Genomic DNA, 14,880 nt, shown 5'->3' with positions numbered 1-14,880 from the left:
CTGTAGTAATAACAGTAAATTATGCATAATTACGAGTAACTAACCCTAAACCAAACCCTAACTCCATAGTAAGTACATGTAGTTAATTCATATTGCTCAGTACGTATCTAAGTAGGTACAATGTAACTACGTCACCTTAAAGGTATAGCGGAGGATCTTTCCGAATTTTAGAGAAGTTTTTTTAAAAAATTTTAAAAATGCACATGCGCAACACTCTATGTGCTCCCGAGAGGGAACGCCTATTAAACGTGTTGAGTGACCGAGGACTCAAGACATGATATGCAATGGAGAACTAGCTTGTTGCATTTGTGTAATAAATACTATGGTGAACACATTGTAATTATCGAAAATGAACACACAAGGTTTTAGAATATTTCAGCGTGATACCATTTACCATTTGGTCATAAGGCTACTTTAGACAAATTGAGATGTTAACCGTGTCTACGCGGTGCATGACTTTTGCCAGGGCTAGCATCGCTAATCATAGCTTACATTAACTTTTACTAGCAGTGATTTTAAATGGATTTCTCCAAATAGCATGACAAACTTTACCTGTCTAGTAGAATCTTCGGCATCAGTGGGAAGCACAACCTGTGCTTTTAGCGCACGCCAGCGTGTGAAATATTCAGCCAAAATCACTCTGGTCTTGTTTCTATATTCTGCGGCCTTTCTCTTCTTATCATACACTTCGTATACATTTTTTCTCTTTCGACCCTCAGCCATTTTCAAAGGAATGGCTGAAACCGTAACTCATCACACATAATACACCTGAAAGTGCGCATGCGCAGAAGGGACGAACACGTACGACAGCCTCATGTAAACATATCACCAGAATGATTGACACTTAGGTGGACCAATAGTATAGGCTACCCACCCGGAAAAAGAAAATCCTCCGCTATACCTTTAAAATAAAGTATAACCATAAAAACAGACAAACATGAATCACTCTGGAGAATCAATCTGATGAAACTGAATCCATCAGAGCAGTTATTGAATCAGGATCTCTGAATTCTGAAGTTATGTCTACATTAAAATGTGTTGATTTTTAGTAAATAATGACTTAAATCTTTGGCTCTGTTCCTCACAACAACAACAAAAAAACTATTGAATAACTTACGAAGACTGGCCTTTTATGAAATAGCTTCCTCTTGGAGTGCTAATAATGATGTCATGTTTGAAACATTACCATGATGCTTACTGATGCCATTCTCCCATTGCTTTAATTTGATACTGAATTATGTGAATGTGATGTAATGCTCTTGGAATGCTAATGATGAGGTAATGTCTTGGATGAATCTTGTGGTGATGTCATTTTTGAGGATTTGAATTGCTTCAAATGTGTTGTTTGCATTGCAACTTTCTGATGTCATTCTCTTTCCTTTTCCCCGTCAGGTCTCACTAAATGGTAGCGTGAGCGTATAGTCATCCAGCAGGAGTTTAGGGAACCCCTGCGGTGAGCGCCATCCTGAAATCATGGTGCCACATACCCAACAGGCCGTTGCCACATCCCTCATGCTGCTGCTCTGCCTGGCGCTGCCAATCCACGCAGACAGTGAGTATCCCACTTCAAAATACACACATCTCTTTTCCATCACTTCAAGACCGTTACCGTATATCTATGTGTCTCTACATTTATGATCTTGAAATTGAAGTGTGTAGGAGTGGGAATATCATGCTGTTGTTTACAAAACAAACACAAACTTTATTCCTAAAGCGCCTGTTATTTTACATCACAGTCTCTGCGGAAAAACGCTTGTCATGTCTTATTTTCTTTAAAACACCTTCATGGAATTCTGGTTAGTTGGAGAAGCAAAGCCTGACAAGAATGAGGTGAGGAAATCACAGGGATTTGAGGAATACAGTGAATGCAATCGCCGTCGTGTTGTTTGTGCAATAACGTACGAGGGAGGATCTTTCAGATTCTCATCGATCTTCTTTGTCTCGAGGGACCCGCGCAGGTGTTGATGAACGTGACATGCTTCGCGTCGCATTCATTCAGCTTTTTAAAGTGCAAGTTAATAAGTCCAAAAATATGAGAGCATTTTTGTGGAAGTAGTTGCTGCCATTATTGAAAGATTTGGGTCCTGAAGCATCAGAGTCCCTGGAGAAAGATTTCAGCAAAGCATTTTTGCTAAATCAAATAGCTGTGTTTACTCCAGCCTTAGATCAGATGTTTGTGCAGCAGTAAGAGAGTCACTGGTCTTACGTCATGTAGTCCCTGAACCCTGAGGCCAATAAAAACAATAAGAACACCATAGTCTGGTCACTTATTATCGCTGCTGATCTATATGGTGGCAGTAATACCAGAAGCATTAATCATTTACTTACCGCTACCATTCCCAGACTAGGACTCACCTTAAATGGAATTAAAGTCGTGTACCTTGAGAAAAATATTTACGTCTACTGGAAGGTTAACCCAGTTAAATATACTGTGAAACAAAGTATACTGTGATTATGCTAATGATAAATATACTTTCTGTTTCCAGCAAGGTTTAGTCAGCTGTTGGCTATGGTCTTTTATTCAGATTGTTCTGGAATAGATATTGTGAATAAACAGCCATTTTGGCAAAGTACATTGAAAAAAACTGTTAAATACAGTCATTATTATTATATATCAAAATAATATATATCAAAATAATACAGTAATCAACAGTGGTTTTAACTTAACAAATGCGAGGATTAATGATGGTTTCATTTTTATATTCACCAATATAACAATATACCTTGTAGAATAAACAGCAATATTTACCCACATATTTTATTAATATGTGTATATATGAAAAAATGCCATGAAGGGACTTCTGTGAACATTTTTGAGTGATTATTCAAGCAAATTGTTGAATTGAGTTTTAAACCAATTAATTGAAACTGATTTGCAGAATCAAACATCAAAGCACTGTTGCCACTTCATATTAAATCAGATAAGCTATTCAAATGTTTTTGTCTTAACCGAGTCATGGCACAAGACAACGGTACGTGTTAAAGTTAAAATCATTGTAATGCTCGGTATAATTTTAGATTTTAGGCACTGTAAAATTAATTATATCCCCCACCAGTATTCGTGACTCAAGAAAGGCCAGTGAATGCAGTGAAGATGTTAAATGAGCAATGTTGAAAGGCCTGTAGATTGGGAATATGGCAAATGTTCCTGAATTGCCCTCTGCTCTTCACGCTGATGGAGGCCTGCGCGCTCATGCAGGAGTGAGAAAAGCCTTTAGCATGTTTTCCAGCTGAACGCTCCGGTTTTCTCACTCTTCTAATCTCTCTGGCTCTCACAGTCTCTCTCTCTCTCTCCTCAGTGTGAAGTCCCTCCATCAGCACCATTATGATCTGCTCAACAGACTTTTGTTTTTCCCCCCTCACACATTTCCTCTTGAGTCTCCTCACAGACTTGTGTAGGACGTAGTGTTGAAGACTATACGCGCAGAGTATAAAATCACCATGTTTTATTTATGAGATCAAATATGGTGCAACTTTAGCATGTGGTTTCAGCAGCGGTGGGACTTATAGAGTGCTATTTCTAAAGCCCGGGACACACCAATCCATCGGGCCGTTTTATAGCGACGGCCGACTTCGCTTTTCCGATGTCATCAGGGTTTGTTTTTTTTGGGTCGATTCAGCATGTAGAACTAGATTGGCTGTTTAGCTTAGTGAATGAGTATAGCAAGAATAGAATAATAGCAAAACAGCGAGCAAAGAAGTCAAAACGGCACAGATAGAAGGCTGATCTAATTTTACGTCATCTTATCTGGGCTAATATTTTAATATCAACAGGAGCGGAGTGGAATAAAGAAAGTTATCAGCAGGATTGATATTCAAAAATGCTTTGTTCACGGTTTGTGTATCTGCAGCATCGGTTTCCCTTTTTGAATGACAAATATAGATGCATATATCTGCAGAAATGGACAGTTGTCTCATTCACACGCATGCGCAGAACGCGCGTTCTAGCTGACAATCGGCTGTAGATCTCAGTGTGTTCAAGTGAAGCTTTTTTGCCCCGAAGTGAGGCAATAACAGTCAGCTTTCATCAGCGCTAGTTATTTGGCGTCGGTTTGGTGTGTCCCTACCCTAATGGTTGCTGAGGTAAAGTCCTTGCAAAGGAAATTCCCTCTCTTTTTCTTTCTGTTTATCCTGATGCCTTTGTCTATCCCTTAAAAAAGTGATGCATGGACACAGCTTTTCATTAATGTAACTAATAGATAAAAAAAGCGAAATAGTTTGTCTGCAGATTCTTCTTCCATGTTGTCAAGCACTCTACGCTTTTTGCTGTATGCACACAAAGAAGTGCTCGCTTGCATCTTTATTAGTTCAAATCCTGCAAGGGATGATTCATGAGCCATTGAGCAGACACTTAACCTCAGGTTACTCCAGAGGGATTGAACTTAAAATAAGTGAACAATAAGTCACTTTGGATAAAAGCATCCGTCAGATTTGTAATTAGGAGATCCGCATCCCACACCTGAGTCGGGCCTGACCTGAGCTGAGAGACTCATGGGAGTCACGACACAAGCTGGACCGGACAAAGATCCACTTTAACAGCACAGGTTCAAACAAGATTGATTATTCAAATCAGTTCAGATTCAATTAAGAAGAGCTTTGTCTGAATGAACACATTAGTGGCGCTCCAGTGCTAGAGGGGTTAAAAAGGTCTGTGTAACAAGATTTCACTAATTCTATTTAGATTCCAGGCTGTGTGTGTGTCTAAAGAGAGCTTAGGGCTTAGACAACAACCCATTTTTAACTGTCTTACGTGTATTGGTGTTCGCTTTAATGTGAATGGATTTTCTGGACAAATTGTGATGGTCCTCCCATCAGTAGACTCTATCTCTCCGTTTCACACGCATATATATTTAAGTGATATAAATGAGGTCAAATATTGTGATATGAGGGTGAGAATGAAGCTGAAGAAAAATTCAGACTCTTTTGCTTTTGGTCAGTAATGTGATGCTCATTTTTATGAGAGTGGTATAAAAATGTGCTCAGTTATTTTCAATGTACTCTTATTATTAGTTTTGTTGGATTCATAAAGTTTTGAAAACATGCTATGCCATTTTCAAGAATAGAATATAATTAATAATTAAAAAAATTGAATGACTCATGTGGTAACATCAAGTAAAATGTATTAACATTTGCTTTTATGTTTATAACAAATATATTTGTTCAGGGTAAACGGTACATGCTGTATGTCATGAATTATTAATTCAAAAGTTTTAGGGAGCTAAACCACATGACATTTCATTAGAAAAAATAATTAGAATAAATCTGAAATTAAAGATTCATTGTAAATTTCATTATAGGTAGTGCATTATAGGCAGGGACTTGAAATAATTGACCTCTTCCCAAGAAGTACATAAACTAATGTATGGACTCACCATGTGACAATTTTAAGTGATTGAATAATGATTAAAATTGGTTTTGTGATGAAAAAAGTAAAAAAAAAAAAAAAATCAACATGAATGCAAATATTGCATTTCTAAGAACTTGAAACCTGCATCTTAAACTTAGAAAGATTACGTTTTTTCATAATTTTGGCCCTCCTTCTTAATCATTGAACTGCTTGCATTTGTGATTTCAGAGCCTTTAAGAGTGCAGAATATACTCTAGAATAGAAAGTAATCCGAGGAGCTTGAGTGTGTTGAATGGGAGTTTTGTTATGACGGTGGAAGGTGAACCCAGGCGCAGACAGGATGCAGTGACACAAAGTTTATTATAGACAGAAAACAGAGAAAACAAAACCCACGAGGGGGCAAAACATGAACAGCAAAAGAAATGACAAGACTAGACCAGACCAGACCGGACTAGACCAGACTAGACTAGACTAGACCAGACTAGACCAGACTAGACTAGACTAGACTAGACTAGACCAGACTAGACCAGACTAGACTAGACTAGGACTGACAAACTAGACCATAAACTAACTACAGAAACAGGATCAGTAATTCACCAGACAAAACTCTCACAAGGTACTCACAGGTAAGTTAACACACAGGTAGAAATCACAATGAACCTACACAGGACAGCAAACACAAGGGGATGATAAAGGGAGACACTAATGACAAGAACAGGTGAATCTGACTAGACAATAATGACAAGACGAGGATAACAAGGGGGCGGGGTATGTAACGAGACAACACAAGCACATGGCCCAAACAAAAGGCCATGTGCCTGTACACAAAACATGAGTCTGTCATGATTCTGCCCCAAGACTTAAAGACAGACAAGGACTAGATGGCAGAATCATGACAAGTTTATTGTATGTTATAATCAAGTAGATAAAGTGACAGACTGAACAGACAGACTGTATCTGTTACGGCACTTGTGGAGCTCATCTTTGCTGTTTTGATGGATGAGAGTGTTTCTGTCAATAGAAAGATGAGAACATCTACACAAACACAGCTGGAGTCACTGACTGTGTCTGTCTTAAAATCCATCAGCAGAAACGCTGCACATCCTGGAGGCCAAAAGCACAACTGTGGACCACAGCCTTTTTGAAGAGAGAGAGGGAGGTAGCTTTTAAATTGAAAAAGACCTCCTTGAGTTAAAGAGTAACTCAACCCCTGGTCAGAACCTGACTCGACCCACTGGCAATATTCAAAACATTTCAATAGCGCACGCTCTCTGTAGGCATGTTCACATTAGCAGATAATGAGTTGCCATGAAAACGACTGATATCTCTATTTTCTCATACAGATTACATAAACAGAGAATATTTGTTTTCATTTTGAATTAGATCATTTGATAGCAGAGACGTAAATGTTTATAAAGATAGATTGCTTATGCATGTGTGACTAGTATTCGCTGAGTTTTGTTTAAGTTTAGAGACGTGCTCCAGAAAAAAAGTTCACGGAGACGGAGAGGCAGAAAGCACGCCCGGCAAAAGCACAATGTTTTATTTCGATTGTAAGGGAACCCATAAAAAAGTAGACATTTCACAGTTTATTTTTTTCATATTTTTTTAAGTCTGTATGACCATAATATGACAGAGTATTTTAAGTCTATTTTCCTGCTATGTGAAAAAATCCAGCAAAACGGGCTAGTGAGTTTGTCGACCCCAGAGGGTTTACTTTAGCCTAATAGGAAGGAACATAAATTGAGATTAAAAATATGTGCTCACTCACTTCAAGACGCCGCTGTGGTGTTGGAGTCCTTGCAGTAGGAGCAGTGTTTGGCACGTTGCAACCAGCAACACTACACCTACGTCCCATCCTTACCACTGTACTAAATACAGATAAAGCTAATGCTGAAAATCTATGCTAACTTGATGCTATTCTAACTGATGCAATACTATGCTAGTAACTAACTATCCTTCTAACAATACTATAATAATAAATAATAAATAATCTAAATAACTATATAAATGCTATGCTAACTAGATGCTAATATACACTATCCTGATTGTTTTCAATACTCGTTTTGACACCATATATTGTAGTTTGTTTATTTTATTATAATTAAAACACTTTATACCCAAATGTCAAAAAATGTACTCAAATCAATGAACAGCACTAAAAATGCCCCAGTCTTACAGATTATTAACTAAAAAAAGTTTTTTAGGGTTTAGTTACCCTTTAAGGGGCTCCTATAAAGTACACAAGATGATCAGTGTGCATAAATACACCACAACAATTATTGCCCTATGGTGTGATTTTGCAGAAGGCTTTATTGAAGGTGACACAGCAAATGATGATCGTCATCTGATAAAGGTGTAATTTTATTGTACGAGTGTTCATACATTGCTGTAAATTAAATGACTGTAATTATCCCTATGTTTACCTTTGTGCTCATTTACAACATAAATAACTGGTAGAGATGTCAAAAGTGCCTGTATGTCCAAGTCCATTATGAAATATATTTTTTTACAATTTCTGCAGTCTCAGTAGTACACAGTACAGACAGTAAAGCATCACCGCATACTAAATATAAGCCAGTGATGACAAAAATATTGGTGTTCATTCTGTGTAAACATTACAGTCCAGAAAAGAAAAAATTTGCCTTCTGATAATAATTTGATAATAATTATGTCTGATAATCAATATAAATATATTAATTCTTTTGCACTCCCGGCATAAATTAAGAAATTAATGTCACTGCAAACCAATTTTATCATAAACAGTGGTCAAATATCGAAGTTGGAGTCTTAAATCTTTCTAATGATGCTCAGTTTGTCCAGATCAAGTATGAGTGTGATGTTTTAGCGCGTAGTGAATGTTGAACAATAATAATCTGGGGCCATCTGTGATCTTTGACGCGAAAGGGGTTAATTTTGTAAATATTTAAAAATATTTTTCTAAAGACTTTATAGTTAATATAATTTATATCAATATTTAACTTTTTTAATATAGTATAGTGTAGTTTTCAAAATGGTGTCAAAAAATGACATTTCAACATTTTCAAAAATGAATCTTTGTGCATTCTTGGTTAAAGTCCTCACCGTCCTCAAACACACACTGCATCTTCTGGTGAACATGATTTCATGATCCTGGAAGAACATTCAAATCAACCGATCAGATTTTAAGAGAACACCATCAGTGTTATTCCGGGTTACTTGACTGTAACCCTGTTCCCTGAAAAAGCGTAACAAGATGCTGCGCTGCTTAGCGCATTGGGACCGTCTTTAAACGTGACCTGCTGTGAATGTAGTGTGTAAACAGGTCGATGGAATCGACACGGAGGTAATATAGCCTCGGTCGGTGACGTCATCGGCGCGCACCCGCGACGCGAGGCTATAATTAGATGAGCCACAGGTGCATCGTCAGGATATCGTGGGATGGACGTAGGCCTGAAGAGCACGGACTGGACAAAGTCTGTGAGATCTCTCCTGCTCCGGCGTTGTGAACGGTGGAGGGCAGAAGGCCTCTAGAGTGACCGGATGTAAAGCCGAGAAAAGTACCTTAAGCAGGTAATCAGGATGAGGATGCAAAATCACTTTCACCATTCCTGGGGCAAAGTCTAAGCAGGATGGCGATCTTGACAGAGCCTGCATGTCCCCGATTCTTTTTAGAGAGGTTATAGCCATAAGAAAAACCATCTTTAGGGTCAGAAGTTTGTCAGACACTGATTCTAGAGATTCAAAGAGGGTTTCAACCAGACCCTTGAGAACTATTGCTAAGTCCCATGAAGGGATCTTGGTTCTTACAGGAGGCCTCAGTCGTCTGGCTCCACGAACGAAGCGAGCGAGCAGATGATGTCTCCCGAGTGGCACCCCGTCAACCAAGGCGTGGCAAGCCGAAAGAGCGGCCACATAAACCTTGAGAGTGGCGGGGCATGTGCCTGTTGATAATTTTTCATGCAGGAAGTCCGGAAGACCGGCTCTGCATTATGCACAAAACACCACCTTTCAAAAGCACCCCATTTGTTGGCATAACTCTTTCTAGTGGAGGAGGCCCTAGCACTTAGAATGGTCTCAATAACAGCAGGCGAAAGCCCAGTGTCCCTCAGTTGGTACCCATCAGGGGCCAAACATGAAGGATCCACAGGTCGGGCCTGGGATGGAATATCGTGCTCTCCGCCTGGGACCATTTTTTTTTTATAGTAAAAATGAAAACAATATTTTACCTCAAGTTCTCTTTGAAGGATTGACAGCCCATACTGTCCTCTTCGAGCAATCCAGGAACGTGTCCATTGTCGGTTTTCTTTCTTTTTTTACGTTTTTCTGAAAACAGGAAAGCCCATACAACACTCACCGCTTCATCCATTCTTTATTTAAGTTCATTTCCAGAAGTCACTCGCTACTAATTTCGCTTCAAGATTACATCAGGCGCGTCATTAAAGACGGCACGCGATGATTGGTCAGGAAGCAACGTGTAGTCTGACATGTTTCTTGTCCAAGACACGACAAGATTTTTGGAGTCAAAATCGCGTAATCTGACACAGTGACTAACTGCCTGACCAAGCATAACTGTGAACATTCCACTGTGCTTGCAATCACCATGCTCAAACGCAAGGGCAGCATGCTCTTTTCCCCAAACAAACAAAGCAGTAAGTGTGTGTATCCAGTTCTGACATAGGACAAGAACATAGAGGGACACAGCGCTTACTCTGTTGTTGACTCATTTCTCTTTTTGACCTTCTTAAAACTCTTTTGAGATCGTTCAGAGATGAGAAATAGAAAAGTCTGCACACTGCCAGTTGTAAAAACTAAATAACTCCTAACAAAGATCTCTAGTAGACAGAGAGAAAATAGATGCTTACACACCAAACACAGAAAGGTCTCTGAAGACAAAAGACCTGACGATGCACCTGTGGCTCATCTAATTATAGCCTCGCGTCGCGGGTGCGCGCCGATGACGTCACGTGTTCCATCGACGTGTTTACACACTATATTCACTGCAGGTCACGTTTAAAGACGTTCCAAATGCGCTAAGCAGCGCAGCATCGATTGTAGCTTTCGAAAGTGAACACACAGTTCTGACAGACACACACACATTCACATGTAAGAGATCAACTGAGTATAAAGGTGCATTAAAAAAGGATTTAGAAGAGCTGATAACTATATTTGTTATATTATAGTAACAAAAAAATGACAGACCATGAGGAGTTGCAGAGAATTTTCCATTCTGTCCAGATCTTGTGGTGCATGAATGCACACTGATCATCTTGTGTACTTTACCGGCTCTAAATAAACCAAAGAGACACTGTAAACGTAGAGACTGTCTCCAGGATATGAGCCTGTGTGAACTTGACTCCATACATCCAGTGAAATTCACCAAAACACCAGATAATTAAATGACACTGAGCAAAACGGACATTTACAGCAGACACAGATCTAATGCTGTGAAATTCATTTTTAAGTAACTTAAGTGTCCATATAAGTTTGAGAGAGCACTGTACAGTGATGTGTACATTTTTAAATAGTATGTGAGGCTGTTGAAGTATGCTGTGACACGTGCATCATGTGAGGTCATGTGTTGCATGTTTAATTCACTGAATGGCATTTCGGTCATCTCAGAAATACTTTTTTTTTGCCATTTGTATTCCAAATTTAGTGTAAAACATCATAACTTTTGAAGCTCAATTCTTGCATTCTGTTTCTATATTGTCGGCCAGCTTGTGCATACATATTTGCATATTGTGCACAATTTCCTCTAGAAATTACATACTTCAGGCCTACAAGGAGTAGTTTGGTAATATGCAATTACAAATGTTACAAAAAATATACATGATCTGTTACCAGGGAGCCTGTTTCATGAACATTTTAGTCCATTTTATGAACTTTTTGCTCTCCACATTGTTAATATTAAAGAGAAAACTGAATAGTGTAGCATTATGGGAGAGTCTCTTTCTTTCAACAGCCATTTTAAAAGTGTGTGCCCCTCTGCTGCTGGTGAAACCTCTGCACCCGTGTCTTTGTGTTTGTGTGAGTGATTCCTCTCGATGCATGACTGATCCTGTGTTGCTGCAGCGTTAATGAGAGCTTTTCAATCCAAAAGCAGTGACTTTTGTTTGAAGATTTTGCCATTTGTCCCCACTCACACAGCATTTGACTATTTGGCTGTCTGCCTAGATGCCATTAAACCCTGGTTATCTGAGCCCAAATGAGAGAGAGGTCCTGTAGGACAAGAGCAGGGTGTTGAATGACAATGACACTGCTGCAGTGATTGACTGTGTGTGTGTGTGTGTGTGTGTGTGTGTGTGTGTGTGTGTGTGTGTGTGTGTGTGTGTGTGTGTGTGTGTGTGTGTGTGTGTGTGTGTGTGTGTGTGTGTGTGTGTGTGTGGGCTTATCGGTCTCTATTCCATCGTGACATTGTATCCCTACTGCCTGTATACTGCTACTAGCAGTGTTTACAGCACTGTAACCTAAATCACATTCAATGCCCAGACATAGACTTCTCCACATACAGCATTGCAGTTTTTGGAAGCAAGTGTATGGTTACAGTGCCTATTAAAACAAGTATTCATTTTAAAGGATTTTTGTCGTTGACACTTGTCATTTCAGCTAATAATCAGGTAGCAACCATCCAAAATACTGTTGCAACTGGGGTATATATGATGGTTTGTCACAATAAAATCTGACATCGGTTCTCTTAGCCAGAGATACAATATTTGCCGATAACTTAAAACATTCCACTATTTGATAATGATTTGACTCAGGGGCATGTAATCAATAATTTCAAAACAGCAATATTACTTGCCTGTTTTACACTACCAGTTACATTTTTAATAACTCACAAATGCAACCAAAATATAATATGAGCATTTAATGGAACTCTCTGCAATTTGCAAATCCTGTTTCCCAATTGACAACAGTCAAGAAAATCTGTCTTCTGTGCTCTCCAAAATGTGCAAATCTAGTATTCCCATTAGGACATGCACAACAAAATGAGGTTAAAACTAAATTCAGTGAGACTTTGACATCTTATAACAGTCAAACAAGTCTTTTAGTGTATCTTATAGAGAATATAATACAAGATAATATATATAGTAAAAAACTATCGGTTCTGCCGATAAGGTTCTGTGTGTTGAAAAGCAGGAAGTTTATTTTGATGGCCTGAGTACACAACGCTCCCATTCTCCATCTACATTGCATGTAATTACTAGTACATGTAAAATATGTAACAAAGATACTGTAAAATAAAGTGTTACCCAATTTATTTATTTGTGAAAAATACTTTAATGTGATTACAGAATCAAGAAGTTATCATCTAAAGTTTATTAATATACAGTGTTTCCCACAGATTAGATAATAATTAATGTGTGTGTGTGTTCCATGTCAGAACGGGGGTTCAAAATAATTCCTTCATTAATAATTTGTTACACAGAACTTTATTGTATTAAATATTAGTCAAAAATGATTAACACCTTCACAAAATCCACACATTTAACAACCTGTACAAAATTATATATATATATATTATTTTTAGAATAATTATATATTATATATATATATATATATATATATATATATAAGGTTACACTTTATTTTAAGGTGTCATTTACAGTGTAATTATATATTTAAGTACTGAGTAATATTAAGCAAGTACATTTACTTACTATAGGGTTAGGGTAGGATTCGGATTTGGTTTAGGATTAGTTATGTAATTATTTAGGATGTAATTATGCATAATTTACTGTTATTACTATGGTAAGTATGTAACAAGGACACTGTAAAATAAAAGTGTTACCTATATATTATATTAATTAATAACTCAACCAATTACACTGGTCTGACTGTTCAGCTCTGTTTCAGACTGATTCCTCCGGTTCAAGCTGGTCCTCTTCCTCAACCTTTATCAGTCGCAGAAAATACTTTTCAATACTCATCTGGATTGAAGCAGCAAACATTCAGTGTAAGAGTAAAAAAATGACATAACATTATTTATAATAAGTTTATTTTATTCGCAGCTGCTACATATAGTGTTTTGACCTCGACAACCCAACTGCATTTTACAGCAAACTTGCGACTGGTTAACTTTCAAAAGAAGGCGCAATCGCCTGTTTGCTAAGGGTCGACATTAACACACTGACAACATTGTATTCAGAATATTAAATATTTTTTATAGCACTTTTTAATCTGTGATTGTGTAAAGGTGTTCACGAGATACCAACCTTTCGTGAACTTGTGAATTTCCCCAGCCGTCTTCTCTGCATCAAAAAGGCCAAGCTTCCAGGGATGATCTCGTTTTTTATGGAGACAGACGCGGTGTGCACGGAGGGGAGGGGTGTGTGTGTGTGTGTGTGTGTGTGTGTGTGTGTGTGTGTGTGTGTGTGTGTGTGTGTGTGTGTGTGTGTGTGTGTGTGTGTGTGTGTGTGTGTGTGTGAGTGACTGAGAGACATAAGAAGTGCAGGGAAAGGAAATGCAGCTAAGCGAATACGCTGCGTGTTTTAAATAGCGTAAAAAAAAAAGGATAACGAAACGCAATATGTGGCGGCCGGTGTTGATTCTGTGGCGCACCGCCACAAAGTAGTCTAAAGCCCTATTCGCACGGGATAAGTATTACCTGGTGACCTCTAGTCATTTGTAATAATTGCGAAGTTTGTCTGAGATCTTTATCCCGTGCGAATCGGCCATGTCAGTAATTTGTAAAGTAAAAATTCCCCCGCAAATTACGTACTATATTTCGCCGAACACCGAGGTCCTGTGATAATATTAGTCCCGTGCGAATCGGCATCTCTGTGATTTGGCCGGATCGTATATATTTTTTTCAAGGTTTTTGTTTTATGTGTGCCTTTTTATCCATCTTTCTCGAAGAATGGAGGCTGTGTTGGAGTGTTTTGATAGTATTTTGGGTGCTGAAAATCATCAGAAGAGCAAAAACAAAAAGAATGATTAGATGGAGATGAATGATATGTATATCAGCATGCGGTAAGGAACTTTATTCTGTTTATGTCAAAATATATCATACAGCTAGACCTATGGCTATAACGAAAATACATTTCCAAGCAATAGCCTATTGACGTCATATCCGGGAGATAAGTCAGTAAATTTGAGTTAAATCACAGGCTTCGGTTATCCCGTGCGAATGCGCCACATGAAATTCAGATGTGGGGGGGTAATTTCTAAATCACATGAGGTCCCTAGATAGTGCTAATCCCATGCGAATAGGGCTTATGTGTGGGAAACACTGATATATCAACTAAGATAACGTCATCGGCCATTAAAAAATCAATATCGGTCGACCACTAATATCGATCTATCATTAAACACCCACTAGCAAACACTATAGCATCATGGTATCAACAATTGCTGTGGCAAGCCTCCATTATATATGATAAAAGAGCACAGAAAATGTAAAAAAACTAGTTTCTGTGATGTTCAGTCAGAAAGGTTGTCTCTATCTTTTGGTGCACACGAAGATGTTTTATCCGAAATTCGCATGTGAAAAAGCATGTGAAGTGTCGTTAAAAGCTCTCGTGGGACGAGGACGCACATCTAAGAGGGAA

At 38.4% G+C, this 14,880-nt stretch overlaps 1 protein-coding gene across 3 annotated transcripts in view; it reads left to right on the top strand.

The window, feature by feature from the left end:
• Positions 1 to 14,880, top strand: part of ptprfa (protein tyrosine phosphatase receptor type Fa) — a 187,268-nt gene that overhangs the window by 29,333 nt on the left and 143,055 nt on the right. For all 3 annotated transcript variants that reach the window (XM_077199806.1, XM_077199805.1, XM_077199807.1), the window contains exon 2: positions 1,393 to 1,552. In XM_077199806.1, the coding sequence (XP_077055921.1) occupies positions 1,474 to 1,552 (79 nt within the window). In that variant the 5' untranslated portion in view covers positions 1,393 to 1,473. The remainder of the gene's footprint in view (positions 1 to 1,392; positions 1,553 to 14,880) is intronic.

This window comes from Siphateles boraxobius, unplaced genomic scaffold, assembly GCF_051911475.1.
Source record: "Siphateles boraxobius isolate OS27281-9 unplaced genomic scaffold, OSU_SipBor_1 41, whole genome shotgun sequence".
NCBI lineage: Eukaryota > Metazoa > Chordata > Actinopteri > Cypriniformes > Leuciscidae > Siphateles > Siphateles boraxobius.
The sequence above is the reverse complement of the archived record's forward strand: the minus strand, read 5'-3'. Positions and strand labels throughout refer to the sequence as shown.